The following is a 15013-nucleotide window of genomic DNA, read 5'->3' on the forward strand; positions in this document are numbered from 1 at the left end:
AAAATTTTTATAGAAATTTTAAGCATTAATATTAAACAAAAACGGACTAACTAAACAAAATATTAATAACTAAGCAATTAATAAATAAAATTTTTATATATAATTATAATTGAATATTCAGTGATTATATGTATTAAATATATTCTGATTGATTTGGTTATTTTGCTGCATTATTTCACACATATAAAAAATGTGTGTTGGAAGGAAAAGAAAATAGGTCCCAAAGACCCTACTGTACTGCGGCCACAGATAGGTTTATAGAGCACTTTACTGTGTTAATATTTTATGTTGATTGTACACAATATTAAAATAAGCTTATATAATTAAGGTCAGAGTTATGTAAACATTTAAGTTTATTAACTAAAGATTAATATTTAAATTACTAGTATTCATTGAGTACAATTTTTACTTGAAGAGATAACTTCAAAAATTCCAAATTTAAATTTTCATAAATATTGGATATGGATAAATATTATAAGATAATGAATTTAATTATCCAGAGATCTCAGAGAGTTATTTAAAAAAAAAAATGATTTTTTCTGTTAACTGCATTATCTTTTTGGTTTTCTGTGTAAACGAATACACTTCTGATAAGAGGAAAAATCTTGAAGTGCTATAAAATCTGAGAATAACTAAGAAATATAACAATATATAGAGAATATAGGAAAAATAAATATAATATAATATATTATATATATCGTATAAATAATGTATAGGCGACAAAGTTGTTTTTAAAAAAATGCATCGAATTTAAATTCTATTAAGAAAATTACTTTAAGGGCTATAAATTCCTGTACTATTTTGGAAATTAGAGACAAAATTTTTTTGAAGAAGTATCAGAGCTTAAACTCTATAAAAAGAGGTATACAATAAGAAATATGTTACAATATGTAGAATTGGCATATACAGAAGAATGCTAAAAAAGTAAACGTTACCATTGGCAAAATAATCTTAAAATAATTAAAACTAAACAGTTCTGTTAATATTTTTCTTTTTTATATAAGTACAAATATTGACTTGAAACTTTTAAAAATGTTTATGAAAAAGTAATTGTAGAAGATGTAGATTTGATTAATGTCTTTAAATAAAATTCTTGAAAATATAAGAATAGAGACTAATGATCTCCTTACATGTAAGTTTAAATCAGTGGCTTTGAGAAGATTTAATATAATAATAACATAATTTTTTTCATAAAATTATTTATATACTATTTTTATTTATATATAAAAATATATAAATATATTTTATATTTAAAATAACTACAAGTAGCATAATTAATGCAGTGAACTACAAAGACAATTCGATAAAAAATATTTTGTGATACGTCGCCTTCTAGGCACAATTCTGGTTTGACACAATCTACTGGTATATAATATTACCACAATAAAATAGTTCACATGATAGAACTATTATAGGTCATCGAATTTCAGTTAGTAAATCTCGAAATACCATCTAACTATTTTTGTTTGTACTGTACTTCAAGATATCAAATTCTTAAAGAATATTTTTCTTATTCAGGCTCCAATCCTATTAAATTAAAGACATTTACTACTGATGTGCTATTTTAGTACAATCGTTTATACGGTAATGTTATTAGAGTAAGTGAATTTTGGTTTATCATCTAACTAGTTCTGTAAGTGTTGTGACTTTGTAGATAAGGAGGAGACTGTACTCCATGCTATATGTCACTGCCCACAAGTGACTAGAAGATGATTAAAAATCTTTGCAAATCACTTTCTGAATGATTTGACAAAGCGTAATTTAAATCGTAGAACTATTCTAACTCGTAGAATGTCAGTTAGAAAACCTAGATGTATATATGTATTTATATGAGAATAAAATATTTTTTGATGACACCCAGATAATGCGAGAGAATAAACTAGTTGAAAGATATGATTAAGCGAAGTAAAAATTATGTGATACGATGCTAAAATTTTCGTAAGTGTAATCACTTTTTTGTAATATATGAGAAAGGACATCAAAGTCCAAAAAAAATTGGATTCATGGGTTTATACCAATCAAAGCATTTTTTAATTTTTATATATTGATTTTATATAAAATATAAATTTGGTTTAACTATTAACAGATATTAATATATTATACCCAACAATCAGAACACTTTTCACTGGAATATGGTATGTAGGCAGAGTGCTCAAAACTTTTAATTATAACTAATGTTATATATGCATATTAACTTTTTAGATTGAACACTCCTTCTACTTTTTTGTTAACTAAAAATATATACTACGCCAAAAAAAAAAATAGTATATATAAGAATAACTTTTGAATGAAAAAAAAAAAAAATTCGCTTATAGAAATATATATATAGGTATTAAGCAACAACTGGGAAAAGAAACTAAAAAAATTTAAAAATTTGAAAATATAAAAATTTAAAGTTAATTTTAATTTTTATAAACAATTTACATAAAACACAAAGTTTTGTTTTCAAAAATATTAATATTCTGAAATACAATAATTTAAAATCGTTGTTTGTAAAAGCCTAGAAGAGCACGGATTTTGATATTTTCAACAGTTTTCAACACTGGCAACTATAGTGATTTGCTTTATTATAATTAAAAATTTGTTTATAAAAGATCTGAGCGAGAAACGTGCATAAATGCTGCTAATATTTAGTGACTTTGATTAAAAAAAACGAACGACTAAGTACTTATTAAGAAAAATAGGCGTGGCATATACCGGACTTAAATCTTATATAAAAGCGTAGTCATGCAATAAGAAGAAGAAAAGAGCAATTGAACATTTCCATAACAATCTGAAGAAGTTTTAGGAAAGCATAACAAAATTAATAAAATGGATTATTTTAAGTCCTTTCGCTTTAATTTCAACATTTTGAATTGCGGAAGAAATGTTGCCAGTGGAAAATATCATAGATGAACTGATGTTAAAAGGGCTGAATTAATTTTTTCTTTGCGCAAAATATATATTTCTCACGCATAATAAAAACTAGCTTAAAATAATTTAAACAATTCATTTAAAAAAAAAAAAAAGTTGAAACAATTATAATGTTTTTTCAATGCATATAATCAAAAATTTTATTAAAAAAAACTATTGTTTTAATAAATACTTAAGACAAGCAATTAAAACCTTTTTTTTTTAATTTTCTACAATTGTATTGAAAGGCACAAATCCGTAATAAATTTTGAAGTATATCTTTATTAAAATTTATATAGCTTTGTCGAGTACTTTATGGGATTGCTTGATACTCATTAACTATATTGGTATTCGCTCTTATATAAGAGGACTCTCCCATTAGACTTCAAATATGGTAGTTAAGGAGTTGTATGGTATATATTCATAAATATATAATACTATATGTAAATATATATTACTTATATAAGGTTTCATAATTCGTGGTTTTGAATTTGAAGCAATGCTTCAGTGACATATGTCAAACAGAGCTATTATCCAACGTATCTACAATGGATAGACACCAAAAAATTGGGAGTGTCTTGCAAAAATCTTGTTTAAGTTTAGCCAATGTGGGCGTAATATAAGGTTAACCATTTTATAATATAGATCAGGGTCGTCCAACGCACAGTCTTTGTTATATTTTGGTGAAACTACATTGTTTTATATTCATTGTATCCTAAATAAATGAATAAAAATGTTTTAAATAATGTATTATACTTCATGTTAATTAACCTTATTGACAAAGACTTTAGTATATATTTCTTTATGCAACGGCTCGAAGAACTACTAATATTAATAATGTTGATATTAATAGAATTATAAAAGATAAATTAATAACATATATAATTTTTTATACGGCCCTCTAACCTAATCAGTGATTTGTATTGGCTCACGATCTTATCTTGTCTGGATAGCTCTGATAGAGATCATACAAAGCGTAGAACCTTAGATGACTGAACAATAACGTTTTGGATGATAATTTGTGTATATCAAAGGCACATTTTTAATTTGATAAATGTGTTAAAAAATAAAACGATCGCTTTTGGGATAGTGAAAATTGAAAATTGAACTATTACAAGGTCATTGCATCTACAAATTATATAATATATATAATGTTATATAATCATATAATATTATAATTATCAATTTTTTATGCCGGTAGTTAGAGATATGGGTGAATATTGATTATCATTATAATGAGATTTATTTCCACTAAACTTTGGAGTGGCGCAAATGATTAAGATCTCGACGCTTTCGAGAAGAGTAAGTACGGCCAAGCTATTACTAGTTGTGCATCGACAAGTCATTGCAAATGACCTCAAGGGAATCAGTACTATAAAATGGGTCGTAAAGATGATTTGAATACAAGCAATGTATTGAAATTTTATCTGAATCTCATGTTTTGAGTCCATATATAAGAAATCACTTAAAAGTTTTGTAATTTAAAACAAAGTAATTGTACCATTCGCAACAATTTAATAAAATTTGAAAAGAAAAACCCTTAACGTGCTCAGAAATTAAAAAAAATTTTAATATATAAATTGGATATAGGTGTAACAATGCTATAATTAAAAGAAATTTTTTAAAAACTTATTTGCATAAAATTAATTCTTAAATATATATATATATGTATATATAAAATAAATACGTACAACACATTTAGCACTTTAAATATTTAATTTATATATATGTAATTGTATTTACATATATATAATTTCTTAGCGATGCAAAAATTGACAATACCTGTAGCAAACATTTTTACTTCTAACAAAAATTTATAAATTGTAAATAATATTATAAATTCTCTTTCAGTGTTTTTTTGTTTGCAATTTTCATATAGAATTGTCATAAGTTTTGCATCGCATTGGTGCCTAAAATTTTTACCAGACAATCCACCGACGTCCATTTTCTTCAAGTTCTTAGCCTCCAATATAACAACAGTCAATTTGCCAGCGGTAGGTACATAACGTAGTGAGAAGCAAATGTCACCCAGCTTTTCCTAAAGGTTCCATATGTCATTATTGAATTATCGTAAAATCGTAAAGAGAAGAAAAAAGTAGAAGGAGAAAAATTTATCGATTAATATAGAACTTTCATATTAAAAACATTTATGTATACAATTATATAAACTCATATCATTTCTAATAAATAACAACAAAAAAATATTTAACGCTACAACAACAATTCATTTAATTACATATTTATACATTTAATATTTTATAACACAATTGTATTTAAATACACATAATACGTTAACAAAATATATATAAATAAGTTTATATATTAAATAAAAATATGAAATATATATAAATTTAAAATTCAATTTAAAAAAAAATAAGAAATATATATAAATAAATTCATATTTTAAATAAAAATTTTTTAAAAGTGTATGAATATTTAAATAATATATAATTTTTTATGAAGTTATAATCCACATTTCAGTAGATTTCAATGCATTATCTTTTAGTGTACGCTTGTAGTGTACGAGTACATTTTTCTAAAGACTTCTTCATAGGTATTGTTAATAAAAATATTCTATTATATTTGATTTGATGGATTCTTAACATTTCTTTAACTTAACGAATTTTTTATTATACTAAGCCATACTAGAAGCTTCTCATAGAATACATTATAGTGAGCTTAATATATTTTTTTATAACGAAAACACTCCCTTACTAAACATATATTCTTTTTATTATTTTTCTGCTATCAGTTTTAACTTATAATATTGGTATTCCAACTGTTAGAATACTGTTTGCCACAGCCTCGACAAAAATCATTATAGGGTAGACTCAATCTCATAGTATGCCTTCCTATATTGCAGTGTCCCGTCAGCACAGATACCATGGAGCTGAGCAGTTTTCGCCTTAGTTAAAGTAGCTGACTATTTTAGTCTTCCATAATCGATAGAGAAATTTCTGAACAGTGAAAGTAATTATATAAGATAAATTTTTGCAAAACTCGAAAGGAGATTCTGATATATTAAATTAAATCAAATTAAACCAATATTTTTTTTTTGTAAAATGAACAATATATTAAATTGAAAGAAAACTGATTCAAGAGTAGATGTATCTTGAAAAATGTATTTTCTGTTATGATTTATTTGATCGCTATTTATAGCTACATATTGAACCAAAATATTGGTATTGTATGGCTTAGCCTTTAACCAAAATATTGGTATTGTATGGCTTAGCCTTTAACCAAAATATTGGTGTTGTATGGCTTAGCTTTAACTATACATTTTGAGCGACTTAAGGCAAAGCTTTCTACAACATTAATTAACATATATCTGCTAAATTTCATTTTAGTATAAAAGTACTATTTTTCAAGGTCTAAGAAGATTTTCTATTTAAAGTCAACACAATTCTAAATTATTGATCTAGACAATTCTAATGTTATCACTAAAAATTCGTTTTGTGTCTAGTCGCAACTGGATATTTATAGAATACTTGATTATTGAAAAATTATACTACTGCATTAGAATGTATAATCCCTAACCTAAGAAAATTGATTATTAAAAAATTATACTACTGCGTTAGAATTTATAATCCCTAACCTTGAAAATTGTATCTAGTCGCAATAGAACATCTATATACGTAGGTAATCTGTTGTTTCTTGAACGTATGTATATTGAACTTCTGATGAATCTCTTCTATTAAAGTTTTCACCTATATATATATCATAATGAGACATAAAACCATACTATCATAGATAATTTTGGTAATCACCTACTGTTGAGGGAAAATTAAGTGTACCATTGAAAAGAATACTTTGGAATTATGATGAAGCTTATGTGTAACAACGAAAACACAAAAAAAGAAAAGATTATATATTTCATATGACAATATTTTTAAAATAATTTAAATAATTAAAGAATTAATAAATAAAGTATTAGAAAAAAAACATAACAATTAATAACAATAAAGTCTTGCTGTTTTGCTTTACAACAACAATCATAATTACTTTCTTACTTGTACTGTATAAGTATATATTAGTATAAAATTTTGTTATAAAAACATATATATATGTATATATATATTGAGTACATAAGTAACTTGTATATTTTTTTTAGAGAACACACAATATAAACACAGAGAACACATTTTACTGCACGTCTTAGAGCTTCGATTCAATTCCACACAATATAAATACAAATATACACTTAAGTTTATATAAGAATCAAAATCAAAATAAGAATAAATTAAAATATATTTTAATAAATCAAAAATAAATTGTTTTTGTGTATTTAAGTATTAATTATCTGACGATAATTTTGGCATTAAACAAGTAAAAGATATTATTTTGACTATGTACCTCAGTACAAACACTTACGCTTAGACGACAAACATCTATGTATGTATGTCAACATATATGATTAAGTAGATGTATAGCAGTTAGTATATATATATATATAACTGTTAATATTGTTTTGTATTTATATGCTTTCTATATATCTCATAAATTAAATATTATTATATTGTTTTGATTAAATTTAATACGCCTTTCTGCTTATTTCTGAAGGTTCAGAAATATTATATTAGTCGTAATACTCTCTCTTACACCCAGCTCAAAATCACCAACAAAAACTGAACAAAATACAAAATTATTCAGTTCAATTGTTGCACGTACTTCACTAAATTTTTAATAAAATATTTTAATAAAATTATATAAATTTTTTCGCAAAAAATTTGTGAAAAGTAGCAATATTTTCTACAATTTTTATTTAAGTGTAACTACTTTACAAATGCGAAATTCAAATAGTTTTCATGAATTTTAGTTTTGGAACACAGCTTTAAGCTGAAAATATTGGGAATTTACAAATGAATAAAAAAGACAAAAATAATTAAAATTTTTTATTCAGAAGTAAATTTTACTAAAATTCCTTTCGAAAAATAAAACCATTAAAAATTACATGAAAAAATTATTTAAAATTGTTGATTTGTTGAGTATCATTCTTAAAAGAAGAGAATATAGCATGAGAATGTACGAATATTTAAAATGTAAATTTAATTTAATATTAAAAACAAGCGCTAATTAATTGGCATTCAAAATTATTTTTATTAGAAAAGTTAAATAAAAATATTTTATATAATATATATATATATATATGCATACACATATATATAGATATAAATATATATAGCATTGTTATAGTAAATATTATCAATACACTACTCTAAATCAAACCTTGATAGGTTGCTTTAACGGTTATCGTAGATATACCATATACCATAAAAAAATATATATATATAAAATCTACAATAGTATTTTTTATTTAATTTTTTGCCAATTCGTACATAATTTTCTTGTATTATCGTATATATGTACAGCCTGATGTTATTGTTATTTATGTACTTAAAAGATTTTAAAAAAGATTTTAAGGTGTTCTTATCTAACTTTAAGATAAAATAATATTTCCACTTACCTAATATAGTTTTTATGTATAAATAATAATATATTTTATTTTCGTAAATTTAAAAATGTTGGTGAATGGTTTTTCAAAATATAATTATTTGGCATTAAATTAAAAGTAATAAAAATAAAATAATAACAGTAATTTTTTTTTTTTTGGTAAATAAAAATAATAAATTTAATCAAATAATATATATATTCTATACATTTTGTTTCATATCGAAGCTCTTTCTAACATTACAGTACATAATAATTTAATATATTTATGCAAAATAAAAAAATAACACATATAAATCATATACGAATTTAACTAGTCTTATTAGAAAACTTGAATATTTAAGTAATTTTCTTATACAAATAATTTATTTTTATGCAATTATGTTACACTGAAATATCACCTTTATAAACTACAATTATCTGCTAATTCGGAATGCAGATTACGCCTCGAAGATGGGGAAACTAACATGCATATTCTTTGTGACTGTCCAGCATTAATAACACATAGAACAAACTTGTTTCATATGGAATTTCTGTCACCATAACAGAGCTCTTCTCTAGATTTATTTCTGGACTTTCTTCACAAAGCTTTAAAGGACGTTGTGTAATCAATAGTGAAATTGGCACAATAGGACTCTTCTGGACGTAGTATTAGCTGCTGGGCGATCTCACGCCTGAAACTTTAATTTATTTTTTTTTTTACACTTAAATTGTAATAATAATTATTATTAATAATTTTAAGTTTGTATTATGCACGTAACATTGTTGTATTTATACCATGTCAATATAGGCTTAGATATCTAAATCAAAGATGGTTTCTTAATAAAAACCATTGAAGTCAACTAATTCTCACAGTATGTTTAAGACTTAATATTTATCTATTTTTAAAGGGATTGCCATAAGAAAATATATACAGTTAATAATGTTAAGATCACGTCAATAAGTTCATTAAGCAAATTTTTTAATGAATAGTTCTTACATACTGCTACGTTAACGTAAAAGCAATGGAGTGTATGCACTGCATATCATATGGTTGAGGATCCACTTAAAATAATATAGCTTTTACTTATTATACATATCTAATTCATTTTATTAAAAAAAAAATTATCTCATTATATCCTATAAGTTTGAATTAACTTGAGTACAGGAAAATAAGAAGTAACTTATCTAAAATTTGTATGTTTTAGGAAATAAATATAGTTTTATATTCGATAATAGAACAGATTAAGCATGTAGAACTATTTGCTGTTTAAACTATTAAATCTTATGCCGTTTTAGTAAATTGAATTTCAATGGGTATTTTTTAGTGCAATTTTTATTTTCAACTCGTAAATTTCGAGCATGTTATATATATCATATATATAATATAAATGGCAACTTATACTACTATGAAAATGTGAGATTAATCTAAAAACATTCGAATGGGCAACAAAATTTGACAGATTAAGAGTAAATCTAGATGAAATCCAGATTTATCAATCTAAAACGCCATAAGAGAATGCTGAATATCCTTAATATTCTTAATATACGTGAACAATTTTTTAAAATTTAATTAATAAAATATATATTAGTTTATACAATTTTTTCAATGTAAATTTTTATCGTATATTATAATAAGTTCAAGTTTTCTTATAAAATTATTTAAAAATAATAAATATAAAAATAAAAAGCAATTACAAAAAAATTTATTTTATATATATAAAAATTAAGCAATAAGTAATTTGTTACACGTTTTTTTTTGTTGTAATAATTATTTTTTTTTTATAATTTTTAACAAGTCAGTAATAAAATGGTTAATTTGTTTTTATATTACCACAACATCAAATAAAGTTATAAACATAAAAAAGCATTTTCCAGTAATATTAAAACTTTTTAATTTAAAAAAAAAACCCAATAATTAATTGAAATTTTTATATATAATATATATATTTTTTGAAACAGATTTTTAAATAAGTTAATGCACTTTAAGCCAATTTTTTACAAAACTAATTTATAAAACACATCCAAATTATTTGCTTCATGAATAACAACAAAAGCATTAATAGAAACCAAATGAGAATTATAATTTTTTATATTTTTACTTACGTGATAATCGTGGCAATTCAATCATGTTGAGTTGATTAAAAGATGATGATAAATTATTTTGGCATTTGTTTTGTTAATTATTTGGTGGAATGGTGAATTGGTTGAGATAAATTTGGTTTTAATCAAATTTATGTCATGATTATTTGATTGATTTTTTATCGTATTTTGTATTAATTTGATTTGATATATTTGGTTGATTTTTATTTGATTAGCGATACGAACGTTACGTATAAAAAAATAATTAGAAGAAAGAATGAAGAAAAGATTAAAATTTTTGTTTTCAAATAGATAAATTTTATAAAAGAATCTTTTTGTTTATACTGTTTGGTAAATAATTTGGTAAATAATTTTTGACTGCTTATATATTATTTATAATTGTATTAACTAAAGAAATGTATATCACAAATTTGATGTAATTTTGTAAGTAGTTAACAAATATAATAAATGCTTGTTTTAATAAATGATTGTATTTTTTTTTTAATTTTATATTTAAAATTTTTTTTTTTTTTTTAATAAATGAAGCTAAAAATTTTACGTTCTTATGTATATATATATATATAATTATCAGTTTTGTTATGTTAATATTGATATAATATTTATTAAGCAAAGCATGCAGCATAAATGTAAATAAATTTTAAATAAAATTGTTAATAATGTAATCTAACTATTTGATATTAGTAAAAATTCGTCTTTAGTCATAATAGTTAATTATTGTAAAATGTGTGATAACTTTTTTAAAAAAATGCATTAAATATTTTGTTTATTAAAATTTCATTCGCAGGCGATAAGCTTAGGCAATGAAAAAATTATTATTATTTTTTTTTACTTGCATTTTAGATATAATTGAAACTACATGCCTATGACACTTTACTTTTACTACCAAATGATATTCCTATATTTATTTTTTTTTAATGATGGACGTTTTATAAACCATTTATATATATAATTTTTTTTTTTGTTTAAATATTTATCAAATTTGTTTAACTTAAATAAATAACTTAAGCATGAATTAGATTATTTCATTAGTTATTTATTAAACAGAAAAATAATGTTCCTATGTAAACTAGAGAACTGTTAGAGTTGTTAGTAATCAAGCAGGGTTGTTACAAAATTTGTAAGAAAATTTGTAAACTAAATTTTATAAACTTCTTCGTTTACTTTTTTTTATAAATGATATAATATATATATATATATATATAATATATTAGTAGGATTTTACATATATTCTTTCTAGCTATAATGCTTGCAATGTTTTATTATTACAGCATAAGGATCCCAAGCAGGGATGTCACAAAATTTGTGAGAAAATTTCTGAACTAAGTTTTATAATCTTTTGTGTTTACTTTTTTTTATAAATGATATAAAAAATTTATGTATATAATACATTAGTAGCATTTTATATATTTTCTTTCTAGCTATAATGCTTGCAATGCTTTATTATTACAGCATAAGGATAGTAGTGCTTTTTGAATACTAATAATATCAATGAGACGATATGGTAATATTAACGACATTACAATATAAAATGAATATAATGGCTTTGTAGATAAATTTACCAAATATTCTTTGTAAAGTTGGTCAAGAAAATGTTGGCAAATTGTTTTAAATTATATATATGTTTTTAATTTTAAATATATTTCATAATGAAATGAAATTAAATCAAAAACAAATTTTTTAAGATATGTAGAATTGAGATTTTTAAAATTACTGTTTTACATCTACTAATTAAATATAATAAATTGCAAACACTTTCTTAATTAATGGTGAATCAAGTGATTTTGTATAAGGATTGTAGATATTAATTAACTGAAAGTATCATTGAATAATCAGTTACTATTAAAAATACTTTTTAAAAAATGCACTCTTTAAAAAAAGTGTTTTTATTTAGCATTAAATTTTGATTTTGATTTATTTTTAGTTTTTAAAATTATTTTATTTTTAATTTTTCTAATTTCTGGATAGGCAGTAATACTAAAAGAAGGTCCAAAGAAAGTGTCTTAAGCTAATGTTCATTATATACGTGTAAGCATTAAATTCAAATAAATGTGTGCGTTTGTATGTGTAACTATGTGTGTGTATCTCTGAATTATTTAATTTATAGGTCGTTTGAGGATGTGGAATACGTGAGACAAATATAATATATAAATATATCTATACAAAAAGTCATGACGATTGCATTATATTAAATCTTTAAGTGTCAACATGTATACGAAGCGCTGCAGAGTTATAAAGAATATCAGAGTATAATTCGATGATAATAAGATAGTATCGCAAAAATATATATATTTATACGCACATAATATTATCATCCGATTTTATAACAATTTAAATAATTTTATTATAATAATTTTTCCTCTGTGTGTTAATTTAGTGTAAGAATTTTTTTAGATACTCGCATATTCGTATGTAAAATGTAAGTGTACATGTGTATACGTTTTACATCTGAGATTTTTAATGAAAATCATGTTTCATAATGTTTTTTTTTTTGAAATATGTTGTTTTGGTGTTTATTTAAAGTGCAATAAATAAAAAAGTTTTTGAATTTATTTAAAAAAAAGTATTTAAGAAGAGCGATTTTGGCATTTGCAGGGGCGGGCATAGAATAAAATTGCATTTTGTTATTTTTTAAGAACTAATTTATTTAAATGCAAAAATGGGTGCACAGTTCTACAAGTTTAAAGGGTTAAATATTTTTTAAAAAAATAAAAAAAAAAATATTTAAAGTTTTTATGGTGCAGTAGAACTTCTTTATATTAATTAAGTGAAATTATTAATTGGTATGAAAATAAAATAAAAAAAAAATATTATACACAATTTATTTAAATAAATTTTAAAAAATAAAAGAATTTAAATCAAAACCGAGAGACAAATTGTAAAATTCTTGAATTATAATTTTTGTTTATAATTTTTAATTATAAAATTCAAAATTTGTATTTAATTAAACACTAATAATTTAAAACTGTATTTCTTATCTATTTCGTATAGAAAAGAAGGAAAGAGTGATGAAATTTTCAAATCTAAAAATTTAATTTTTAATTAAGAAATTTCTTCAGCGAATATGCAGCTATTTTGGGGATTATGTAGCCATTATCAGTACCGTTTCCTACGAACTATTGGTTTAATTCTTCATATATAACTTTTAAACTGTAAGAGTCAAGAACTGAAGACTATCAAATTTAAGCCATGTTAAATCACAAAGCCAATGTAAACTCAACTTAGATAATTGAATCAAAAGTTTTGTCAATTTTTGTTGTTTATTTGTAAACAATAATTTTGCTGTTTTGTTTTTAATATGCACGCATAAACCACAGCTATATAAATTAACTTATGCACAATTCAGCATCAAAAAGTGTATGTATTAAAATTATTATTAAAATTAGTGCATTATTAACGTCGATTTTTTTTGTCGAGTGTGACGCGTCTTATGACAAAAAGAAACTAGAAGGGTTTGTTCTTGTAGTCCATCAAATAACATACGAACTATAAACTAATTTAATAAAAAATCGAATATTTCTTAAAATCAGTGGTGTTGAGTAGTTGACAATACTCGAAACAAGGTTGTATAGTCAGCCCAATTTCAATAAATTAATTAAAATTTTGTTGTTGTTTGTTTATTACTGTTTGAAGCCTTTTTTGTATATTATTATTTATAATAATATTAGTTTCAGTATGTCGCTTATACGGTTGTACTATAGTTATAGTAACTAAGAATAGTTTTTGATCAGTATTAAATATATATATTGATATGATTTTAAGATATGGTCTTGTTCGTATTTTAAAATGCAATTATGTATACTGCCGATTACAATTCGAACAATTCGAATAATTCGGGTTTGTATTTGGTAAGTAATTTTATTAAAAATATTTTTGAAACTTTTATTGACATAAATGCTAATTTATTTTAACAATAATTTTGATATAGAAAACTTACTAATAGTAACTTTTTCATTTAAGTTGTTGTGAGGAAACACTTATATGAGATTTGTAAATATTTTTTCTAGTACCTTATTAGACTCGTCTTCTTCTTGATTTTTTAAATAAGTTTTTTAATTTTTAGTATTATTTGCTATAAATATTCTGGAAGATGTTTAATGGAATTGAATAAAATTTCTAAATAAATTGTTTTGTCGTAAATGCAAAATTTTACAATTTGTTTAAAATTTGTAGAGAATAATTTGGCAAAAAAATATAATATTAAAATTCAAATATATAATAATAAATAAATGAAACAAAATCGAAATTTTCGGATTCTCTATTTTTCTCAATAAAATAATATTGTAGCATAAACATTTGTATTATTAATTTTTTTTTTTATTTAATTTATATATAATTATTAATGTAAAAATGATTTCTTATTTTACAAGTTCAAAATTAATATATGCATATGCTCAATAATGACATATTAATGTATATAATTTGTTAATTTACAATTAAAATGCTATTTATTATATAAAAGTTGCTTTAAGGAATTCCATTCAAAATTAAAACACAAAAATTTAACTACAATATTAATAATTTGAGAAAAAATTTTTAATGCATAAAACTTTATTAAATAGGTAAAGTATGCGTTATTTTATTTTAAGGTAAA

The 15013-nt window shown here is 22.7% G+C and overlaps 1 protein-coding gene across 4 annotated transcripts in view; it reads right to left on the reverse strand.

Annotated features, from left to right (window-relative positions):
* Positions 1–15013, reverse strand: part of LOC119687777 (synaptotagmin 1) — a 90843-nt gene that overhangs the window by 9296 nt on the left and 66534 nt on the right. For 2 of the 4 annotated variants that reach the window (XM_038102262.1, XM_038102261.1), the window contains exon 7: positions 4816–4924. In XM_038102262.1, the coding sequence (XP_037958190.1) occupies positions 4816–4924 (109 nt within the window). Of the gene's footprint in view, positions 1–4815; positions 4931–15013 lie in introns of all 4 variants that reach the window. The other 2 variants (XM_038102260.1, XM_038102258.1) reach the window with 1 other exon arrangement.

Source organism: Teleopsis dalmanni, chromosome X (assembly GCF_002237135.1).
Source record: "Teleopsis dalmanni isolate 2A chromosome X, ASM223713v2, whole genome shotgun sequence".
Lineage (NCBI taxonomy): Eukaryota > Metazoa > Arthropoda > Insecta > Diptera > Diopsidae > Teleopsis > Teleopsis dalmanni.